The following is a 10893-nucleotide window of genomic DNA, read 5'->3' on the forward strand; positions in this document are numbered from 1 at the left end:
TTTCTGTGCTTTACTCCTGCAGATCTCTTCCACAGCTTGTCAAAGCTTTCAGCAAAATTCAGATTACATCCCTGCTCTGTCCTTTGACCACTGATGTAACACTGGATTGCCTTTTTCTTTTGTTGTAATCTTTATTTCTGTGAAGAATGGTTTGATTTCCAGAAACACGCATCTTCTTAATCAGTTTTATCATAAGCACAGCAGAATGTGTATAAATATAGAAGCCTGTTTATTTCAAGATATTTTTTCCGCACGGCATCCGGTCAGTGGTTTAGATGAGGATTTAGACAGTTGAATGAAAACAGGGCTAGAGCACTGGATCAGCTGTAAAGGGTGGGGAAGGAGCGGTCTTCCCATTATTTGAATTGTCTGCCTTTTTTACGTAAATTAATAGCTATTCTCCAAACAGTAAAAGAGTCATGAGTGTTCAGCAGCCAGTGGATCATTTTTAAACACCTAATTTGAAAATTATTACCTCCTTATTTTTTTAAGAATGTATGTCTTATAGGTCTTTCCACAATCACCCAAAGACTGAATTTGGGATTTTCAAATATATATGCTATGATTTTCCTTAGGTGATTTTCATCTCCAGTTCACATAGACACTTACTTTCTTGAAGAAACCCTTTGGGATCAAAGGGCCTTAATTGTACGTGTGCATCCTTGGGAACATAATGTGAGTTTACAGTGAAAGGAAAGAATTTACCATAAATAAGGTATATCAAGATGATCTACTTCTTATCTTACTGGTGTTTTCAGCAAAATTACATAGACTTCACAGCTCCAGATGAAATTGAAAAAGTCAGTAAAAAGAAAGGAAAAGTCACAAGAGATTTAGAATATGCCTTAGCTTTTTCTTTAGCAGCTACTGTTAGGCACAGAATCAGAGGAATGAAGAACAGGAGTGGAGGCCTTTAATGCCACCTGTGTATATTCCAGGATCATACATACGGATTTGAGGATGACACAGCTTTCATCCTCACTCTGCTCTACATGGGAACGCCAGGGTGATGGATCCTTGTGATTTAGGCTTGTTTGGTCAGGGATCCCCTTCATATTATTTTGAACCTTGATCAAGGAGGTCTAGGGTCTCCAAGCAAACTTTTTTCCCCAAAAACCAAAATTTCCAACCTAAGAAACTGCCAAGTGCTTCCTCAGAATTTCTAGATGTACTAGTTAGGCAACTGTAATCCAGATTCTGCCATCTTAGCTATCAGATTGGTGGCAGCATCCCCAGATTCATAAATAGCTAAAAAAACCCTTTCCAAAAGCATGATTACAATACGCAGGTCTGATCACACCCATTTCAGGAGACTGGAGAACTGGAGAAGGCCCAGCAAAGGACACCAAGGATGAGCAAAGGTGTGTGCGGTTCCACCACCACACAAGCAGCATAGACTAGAAGCCCTCTGTTTGGAAAAGACATGATTGAGGGGAGATATGGGAGAAGTCTCTAAATTCATAAATAGGAAGAGAGAGACAGAAGTTAACCATTAGTCACTAAGTTTTACAACGCAAGTGACAGGACAAAAAATAACGTTAGCAGGTTGGGGGGTGAAAAAGCTCTATGTTTTATTGAACATCATATAGTAACTTTGCAGAGCTTATTGCCACAGGACAGCGAGGAGAGTGATATTCAAATAGGTTCAAAGAGACACTGGACAAATTCACGCCGGAAAGCTGTACCAGTAGGACATGACTGTCCATATTGAACATCCAGCTCAGGAAGTCCCTGAAGAGCTGATTACCCAAAATGGGAGTCCAAACAAGGAAATGAATAATGTTGCACATCCTCAGTTTTATACTCTCCCATAAACATCTGCTGCTGGCCGCTGCTGGAAACAGAAGGCGTGCTAGGTGGCCATTTGATCTTCTGTACTGCATTCCACCTCCTCCTCCTTTTCTTGTGGCGTATTCTCCATCTTAAAAAGGATCATCTTTAAAACGTGTAAAAGGCCTGCGGTGCATTAGCCTTTTCCTAAAAGCAACATAAAGGCTATACAGATTTGCGTAAATTAAGACCCACTTCTTAGTCACACTCTCCTGCTCTTTCCTCATGCTTGGCTAGTGTTCCTTGTGTATTACACCAGTGTCTGCTCAAGATTTCAGGTCACCTCAGATTTACATGACTTACGTTGTCTACCTTTGAGTCTTGCAATGAGATTCTTGCAGCTTTAGCATGATCCTCCCCTAAAGGCGTATGCCCCTTTCCCCTTCCATCCTCCTTAAGAATTCTGTCCCTGCAGGTCCTTCTGAGGTTTCCATGCTGACTTGAACACCCAGCTCCTTCTCCTCCCTCCTAGGAGGCATCCGCTTCCTTGAGCCCTTGTTCTCCGCAGAGGAGTTTCCAAAAAGTGGCTCTAACCAGGGAGCAATTGCTCCTTTGCTCTTCCTGAGCCTGGTACAATCCAAACACAGGCACCCATTAATGCTGTTTATTCCTAGGCAGAGGCACTAGTGGCATTCACTCCTCCCTTAACCTATAGTGTCAGCTTAGAGCCTAGTAAGAGGTTATCATAACACTTAAAGATAAAAACAGTTCTGAAAAACAAGCAAGAATAAATATATGTTCCCCATACAAAATCTAAAATATAATTACCGTCATACAAACCTGAAGCTTGCCCCTACTTGCAGCAGCAATACTTTGTATTTGGGCATAAGCAGTTTCTATGGGGCCTGATCCGACTCCCACATAAGTCAGTGGGAGCCTTTAAATTCACTTCAGTGGGACTGAAGCCTCAGCACTTGGTTATTTTGTGAACATTGACATCATATGCTATAAAAATGATGCTTTAGTTTTTGATATAAAACCAAGCAATGTCAGCGACAGACTGATTCTTGAACAGGGGCCCTCGGTGCTACTGTCTGGAAAATAATAAGTACAATTCATTGCAAATCTGTTTGTTATTCCTAGTGTAAAAATAGATCGGTCCAGCCAATGGGATTAACCACTCCATTATTTCTTGGCTGGTTTCTTTATTGTTGTTGTTGTTTTTGAATAGTTTTCCTGTTCTGTTGTTACAGATGAATTCTGGTAAATATTTATTCTTACACTTGCCATAAACATATTCCTTTCCTGGTGGGGCACCGCGCGGCTCCAGATGTGCAGAACAGAACCTTTTCAAAAAGAAAGGAGGCCCCAAGTGTAGCCACACAACAGAGAGGGGGCAAAAGGCTTGTTGCATCTTTAAGAAGCTGCTGCGTGTGGCTTTGCTGAATGCAGCCTTCTCAGATCTTAGGGGTGTTTAACTTGGCCACAGCTGAAAAGAGTCAGGATGAAGAATTACAGGCAGGAAAGGGGTAAAATCTTGCCTCTCGAAAACTCTTGATTAAGTTTGAGTGCGTTTCTCCTTTACACCTACTAAGCTCGGGCTCTCTGAGCTGGAACTGCCCCGGTTCGTACCCAGGCTTGTCCCCGTCCTTCGGAGGGGTGGTAGGAGCGGGCAATGAGCCTTGTCCGTGCGGGAGCTCTCCCAGCCCTTGGTCCCTGACACCAGGACAACCTGCTGAGTGGAGCAGGAGGGACCCGGGGTGCGGGGCAGTTTCTGTGAGCGTGGCGGGGCAGGGATCCGGCATCGCCCCGGGGTGCCAACGCCAGCTTTTCCCGCAGCATCCCCCGGGGAAGGTGCGGCCGGTGCGTGGGTACTGAGTCCCCGCGTGAAGCGACCTGCGTCATTAGCCTTGACGCCAGATCTCGTGGCCCAGCCTGCTTCACCCTCCCTCCTCTCCCCACCTACCGCTGTTCATCCGAGGGGCTGCCTTCTTTCCTGCTTGTGACAGCTCTGCTCCCTTCAGCAGTCCGGCACTGGGGGCGGAGGAGGGGGGATCGCTTGTCCTGCAGAGCTTGCTGGCTCTAACAACGGCAACAGAAGGAGCAAGCGCTGTGTTACCCAGGCAAGTCATCCTGCCCAGTTGTCCTGGTTTCAGCTGGGATATAGTTAACTGTCTTCCTAGTAGCTGGTACAGTGCTGTGTTTTGAGTTCAGTATGTGAAGAATGTTGATAACACTGATGTTTTCAGTTGTTGCTCAGTAGTGTTTAGACTAGAGTCAAGGATTTTTCAGCTTCTCATGCCCAGCCAGGGCACCTGACCCAAACTGGCCAACGGTGTATTCCATACCATGGGACGTCCCATCTAGTTTAGGAACTGGGAAGTGGGGGGGCAGCGATTCGCGGCTCGGGGACTGGCTGGGTGTCGGTCGGCGGGTGGTGAGCAATTGCCCTGCGCATCATTTGTACATTCCAATCCTTTTATTACTACTGTTGTCATTTTATTAGTGTTATCATTATCATTATTAGTTTCTTCTTTTCTGTTCTATTAAATCGTTCTTATCTCAACCCAGGAGTTTTACTTCTTTTCCTGATTTTCTCCCCCATCCCACTGGATGGGGGGGAGTGAGTGAGCGGCTGCGTGGTGCTTAGTTGCTGGCTGGGGTTAAACCACGACACCAGTATCCAGCCCTGTGCTGATGACAGGGCACGTTAACAAGCGCAGTGTTGCTGGGGTACCCAGAACGTCGTTTTCATCGGCTCACCTGGCTTCTCCTGTCCTAACGATGCGCCTGGTCTTCCCAAAGGGAAAGGGACCAGCGTCCCACTGGAGAAACGGGTGCTGAGTTACAGGCACCCAACTGCGAGAGGATTCAGGCTGAATTTTTTGTTTAACTCACTGAAGAAAATAAATTCTTCCTTTTGCCTTTTTGTGACAAATGAGTGACGCGTTGACCGTTTGCAGCTGGAGCAGACTCCCAGGGCCTTTTGGGTGCCTTGAACGTAACTATCGGTAGAATTTGAGTAGCAGCAGGTGAGGGCTAGCATCAGCTTACGGAGGTCAGGCCCAGGAGGCACCACCTGCCCCTTCCAGACCTGGCTGAGCAGGACCAGCCTCACTCCACTGGCCTGAGCATGAAGGTCTTAATCCCTCGTGAGTGTCCTCTGCAAAACACAGGGACCTAAGGAGGCAATCCACAGAGATATGTAAAGAAGCGTTTGTTCTTGACATGACTGAGCATATTAATGAGAAGGGAAAAAAAAATTCCCTGCTTTCATTATTAATACACATGACTTTGCTGCAGAAACCTAATTTTTTTGTCTAAAAAGGGGAGTGAGTTCAGTGCCTTCTCTCAGTGGTATTTCTCCATCTTTTATGGTGCCTTGAAAAACAGCAAAAGCAGGTGGAGTCCCCCTCCCCAGGCAAATACTATACAGCTGTTTGTTATACGAACAAAGTGGCTGACAGATGACCTTATAAACATACCTAAATTACTGTTTCCTAGCGCACATACACATTGAAGCAGGAAACAGACTTCCAGAACTTGAAAGCAAGATTTTCTTGCTTATCTCATTGTATTCTAATGTGATTTGAGGTAAACAAAAGACAACTATGGGCTTTGTTATCTTAATTATTCTGTACAGCCAATATAGAGCAGGATCGCACTGCGTGATTAAACATAACTCTTATTGGCTTGCAAATGATTAACATAATTCCAGAAATTGCACATAATTCAGGAAATGTTTTTCCTAACGGCCTGTGCTGACTAAGGAGAGCTTTGTTCAGATCTATGTCACATCATGGGATAAGAAGAGATCCACAGATAATATTCACCTAGTATTCAGGTGCTGCCTGTCAGTTCTGCACATATTTTCTGCATCTCTCTTAGCTGGGAATTTTGGAACTGATCTGACTATATAAATAGTTGTATTTCATGATATGCAGTGGAATTAGGGTTCGGTGCAAAGCATGTGGGAGTCCTCCTACAAGTCTGGATTTGTCCTACGTACTTACTCTCTGTAACACTTTTTAGAGGCGTTAGCAATGAAATACTGTGATACTCACTGAATAACTGTGGGGTTTAGGAGGAGAACAGTTTGTGCCTTGTCAGGCTGGACTGTTTTAAGATAGTTTGTTTGCAGGTATTGAGAGTTACAGTTTTATAAGTATTAGTTATGGGTCAACTAGAGCTTAATTTCAGCTAAGATGGAGGAAGATGGGTGATAAGTGGAGAAAACCTGAAAAAAAGCTAGAATAATATTTGATTTTCAAAAATGTGGGAAAACTCATGTTAATCTGAGAAGATCTACAAAGGAAAGATTAAATTCTGCCAGCTCCAGTCATAGAAATAATTCCCTGTAAATGTACCAAACTAGTCACGTGAGCCAAATTTTACTTGCAGACTCTTTCCTCAGATGTGTTCCCACCCTTCCGGTATTTTTCTTTTTAAATATTATTTCCACTAAAAAGGCTAAAACATATTTGGCTTTACTGATTACACGTACGTGATGGCGTGATGCATTTTGATGATGTTTTTTCAATATTCATGATAGACAGTCCCACCCTCTAGGCTGTAACTCCCTTTGATTTCAGGTGAGATTTTTGCCTAATGATCAGGCCCTGGGGTGTTTGGCTCATCAGTTGCAATGTAATCAACTAAGAAAAATTTGAATTGATAAAAAGCAGGAGTAATGGCACAGACTGCTAGCATAGCAAATACATTTCAGGGTGTATGTGTAAGAAAAATCGCTCCCTCAAAAAAAAAAAAACCAAATAGAAAGGCAATTAATGCTGTGCATGCTACTGTGTCATCCAGTCACAATAAAAGCCTCAAGGAGGGATTCAGACAATGCTGTCAGGTGTCAAACCAGTCCAGCAACTGTTTCAAGTTGCTGAGAGAAAGTTGACAAGAGAAAGTAAATTCCCAACATTCTGTGGGACCGAGTCCTCAAAGAGTTTATGTCCGTGCAGGATCACTGTCCTACAGATCTAGCACAGAGCTTTGAAATCAGCTCCCTCTGCCTGGACACCTCCGTCCCAACTTCTGCGGCCACCCGAAGGCACCCCAGTGATGTCACGTAGATGCCACATGGGCTTAAGGACAGGTCAGTAGGGAGACCACTGCAGCGGTGGTTCACAGATAATGGACCGCTTATGATACTCAAAGTTATAGACTGGATAGTCCCAAACTGGCCCACGGAACTATATGAAACAACTATGCAATATTTCCAAAGTTTGATGAGAAGGGAGCACCATGGTATGAAAGAAGTTTGTAAGATGCCATTAACTCATCCAAGTAGCTAAGTCCCCTGCTTTGGGCAAAGCATCCCCTGGCTGAATGTCTAGACTTAACTAGGGTGAATCAGGGAACCTCATCCCAGTACATCACTGCCTCTCTTAAGTTTGAGCAAGTTTTCTCACCAAAGTCATTTTGGATGTCTTCTAAATTCAAGCCGAAGACCTAGAGGAGAATCTTCCCAGGGAATTGCAACCAGTAATCTTAATGAAGCCAGAAGGCATAACATATAAATTCCCTTCTGTTATAGAAATCTTACACAGCATCAGAGACTGGTTCTCACTTTTGTAATAAAATGTTTTCTGTCCAAATGCTGGACAAAACGCATCCAGTCTCTGAGGCTGTTTTAAGGTGGCTTTTAGCCACCAAAGCTCCTGGTGTTTCTTTAGAGCATTTTCATTTGCTGAACAGCATAAGTGATGTCACTTATCAATTGCCAAACCTATTTCATAATTTCAATAACCTCCAGGGGACTGATTAAATCTGAAATACTTTGGCCTATTTTAAAGGAAGTCTAATCGTGTTTTTAAGTCAGCCTTGGAACACATGATTCTTTATTAACCTAATAAGCCTCCATTATCCCATTCCCAAAGTTCTATTCAAGCCCTGTATTTAGTGTAAAGTACCGTGCACTGGTTAATTAGAGCATATTATCTTGGATGAAAATGCTGAATCTTATTCTGCAGAGTCAGTGCTTGGAGAATTTGTTAATACGCTGCGTGTACCCAGATTCGTTCTTATCTGAGCCTTGGCATGTGTTAGCAGTGCAATTACCTACTTGCAATTGCTGCCTGCTACTTGGCAAAGGGGAATGCTGAACAGAGGGTTATTTCACTAAAGATAGAAAGTGACTCATGTTGATTACTCAGTCATGTCCTCTCCTACTTATGCATGCACAATGGGAAAGTCTGATGGTACCAGAGAAAAGAGAACCAGCATGTGTTCGAGTCACTTCTCTTAGTCACCATTTAGTTGTAGCAAAACTAAAAAGCCAATAATTATAATATAACAAGAGCAAGTAGTAAGACATTTCACCTTTGCGCGTTTAGAAGGCAAATCTGAATTTAAAGGGAAATGTCAAGTTAAATATGGCAAGAAGTAAAGGATGTGGATAACTCAATTTCATTTTTGTTTACCACAGTTTCCAGCCAGCTTGGCTTTCTGGTCTTTGTCTTTCTGTTACTGTCGCAAAAAGGAGAAGTGTTTTTGTCTAAATAGCATCCTGCTTTAAATTACTGTCATACATTTTACATTAAAAGTGCATTTATAAAATATACTCTTCCTACACTAATCTTGTCGAGGAAGATTGAATAGACAGTGTATGTCAGTTAACATTTGTAAAGCCTTCTACTGACTTGATAGCCCCAGTCCCATATTTAAGGGACCCAGGCCTATGGAAGTCTACTGAGACTCACAGATTTTCAAAACTATCCCTTACAAACATATTCCATTATTTTAAAAGATTTTTCATGAAACTGCTCACCAACTATATCGTATTTTCCTTCTGAAAAAAGTATTATTAAATTCAAATTTTGCAGCGCTAAAAATTGTATCACTAAAAAGTCAGAACTAAACTGCTTCTACATGTATTCTGATGGATGGTCCGTTCGTTAAAACATTGTTATGCATTTTCAATGTTAATTACTCTAGTAATGCTCCCTTAACCTAATGCAACCTTCTTTCAAAAATTGGGAAACTATTTCTATCAAATGTTTCATTTCATCCCCGTAAGGTTTAGACTAATGGTGTCATTTGAAATGCATACATATTTGTGGTTATACATCTGACAAACTTCTGATAATGGCACATTAACGTAGTAGCAACATTTAAAATGAACATTGAGACAACACATATCGTGCCCTCCTATCACACAGCATACACAGTAGACATCTTAACCTGGAAAAGAGTATAATAAATCTCTGTGTCCTTCATGATTTTAAAATAAAATAGTCTATTTCAGCTCTCGTGACATCAGTAGTAGTACATCAAGTAAAATAATAACAGTTTCAAAACCATAAAGTAAAAACCTTCAAATTATTTTCTAGAACTTTCTGAAATTAAATTCTTTCTTAAAAAAACACGTCAGCCCTGAGTTACCGGGAAAGCCCCCTCAGACAGTGACTACACTGAGGAGGATACACGCTTCTTGACCTTTCACCAATGCGCTGTGGCTATCCCAAAACCTTTTACAGTAAATTTCATGCCTCCCACCGCTGAGGCCGCTTTCCTCACTGCCCAAGTCCCCACTCCCAAGTCATTTCATGGGTCTTTTGTCCCTGTCCCTTGCAAAAAAGTATGATCTCGCTCTTCACCCTAGCTTCCCATAAGACTTCCCACTCTGAACGGTGTTCGAGACGAGGGAGGAGACCGACTGACAGGACACGGAGCAGCTTCCGAACCAGGGAGCATGAATGAGGCTTGGAGCAAGGACTGAGGGTTGAAGCCATCTCCACTACGAGCAATTAGGGTGGCAGTCACGCTGCGGTGACAAAGGCTGAGGACCCGTGCCTACAACATTTAAGCAGTAGACCTTCCCTAATGCAGTTTACTTTGGCCACAGCGCGTCGGGGCACGCTCACCAAAGCAGCACAGCCCGCGTAGCGAAGGGGTCCGTGACCCCCAAGCGCAGAGGCAGCGCTGAGGGGCAGGAGACAGTAATCCTCCTGGCAGCTTAGCTGCTGCCACCAGAGCTCAGGGGCAGAAAGAAGAACTTGAGACACTTTCCAGTAAGATAATAATCAGAACATCTTGACATTTTCTCATTTTAATTCAAGATAATCTTCTTTTAGGGAACAAAAGTTGTTGACCGACAAATTGCCCACATTGTTACATTTTTCATTGAACAAAACTTCTGATCGCTGTTTCAATGAGAGTTTAAATTTGCGCGGCTTTAAATTTCCTTTTAGTACTCTTTCTTTATCCAAAAGCTAATTCTCAGTGGAAGTGTGTAACGGTTCTCTGCAAATGAGAACATTAAAACATGATTTCAATGAAAAGGATGCATAAAATTCTGCCCAAATGGATACATTCAAACCTTTCAGAATGAAAATAACTTCAATAATTCTATTTTTTTTTCCACAAAATGATTTCCCCATTTTTCAGCCATCTCTAATTATAACAATAACTTGCAGGTGTTTCCTGTTAAGTTGGTAATAACTGTGTCCTGGGATAATAAAACACTTGGGTTTGGCCCATTTATCATATTTAAATTATAACTTAAAGGTGCATCCTGTTTACAAGGTAATAATTATATATGGGACTAAACAAACTCCTCTGGAGCCAGTCCAGTCTATTGTGTTATGTCAGACTGGAGCATGGGCTTGAAGAAACCTTAGATGGATAATGTCATAGGTAGTAAAAGCTGACTCTCACCTCTTCACAAAAAAATGCAAAAAAAAAAAAAAAAAAAAAAAAGGTTGGTCTTTTGCCTATATTAGGAAGTGAACTTTGAAAAACTAAACAGCCTCCAAAATGAGTGATCAAATGATCTTAAAACCTTAGCTGATGGCCAGACGACTCAGTCAAAACACACCCATCCGAATTCTTTACAGTGGACGTCAGCAGGAGATGTAAATGTGCAGGCACACCCCCCCGTTTTGTCTTCTGTGTCCTTCCCGCGGGTCTGGTGCCCCTCTTTGAACGTGGTCCCCTGGCTGCGAGGCAGCAATGCAACAGCCCCGTTTGAAGGCCATTGAACTCAGCCTCCCATATTCCTCCTTGCTCTGTGTGGTGGCTGGGATTTTAAAATATGCCCTTTTTTGTCAGGAGCAAAAACCTAGAAGGTTTAAAAAAAACCCAAACCAACCCTGGGGAAGGAGGTCAGCTACT

At 42.6% G+C, this 10893-nt stretch overlaps 1 protein-coding gene across 5 annotated transcripts in view; it reads left to right on the plus strand.

The window, feature by feature from the left end:
- Positions 1–10893, plus strand: part of LOC104323056 (potassium voltage-gated channel subfamily KQT member 1) — a 517159-nt gene that overhangs the window by 440694 nt on the left and 65572 nt on the right. The window contains exon 17 of one of the 5 annotated variants that reach the window (XM_069806843.1): positions 9383–10057. The exons of the other annotated variants lie outside the window; for them this stretch is intronic. Coding sequence (XP_069662944.1) covers positions 9383–9499 — 117 coding nt within the window. The 3' untranslated portion in view covers positions 9500–10057. Of the gene's footprint in view, positions 1–9382; positions 10058–10893 lie in introns of those variants that run through there. 5 annotated transcript variants of the gene reach the window in all.

This window comes from Haliaeetus albicilla, chromosome 19 (assembly GCF_947461875.1).
Source record: "Haliaeetus albicilla chromosome 19, bHalAlb1.1, whole genome shotgun sequence".
In the NCBI taxonomy this organism is placed as follows: domain Eukaryota; kingdom Metazoa; phylum Chordata; class Aves; order Accipitriformes; family Accipitridae; genus Haliaeetus; species Haliaeetus albicilla.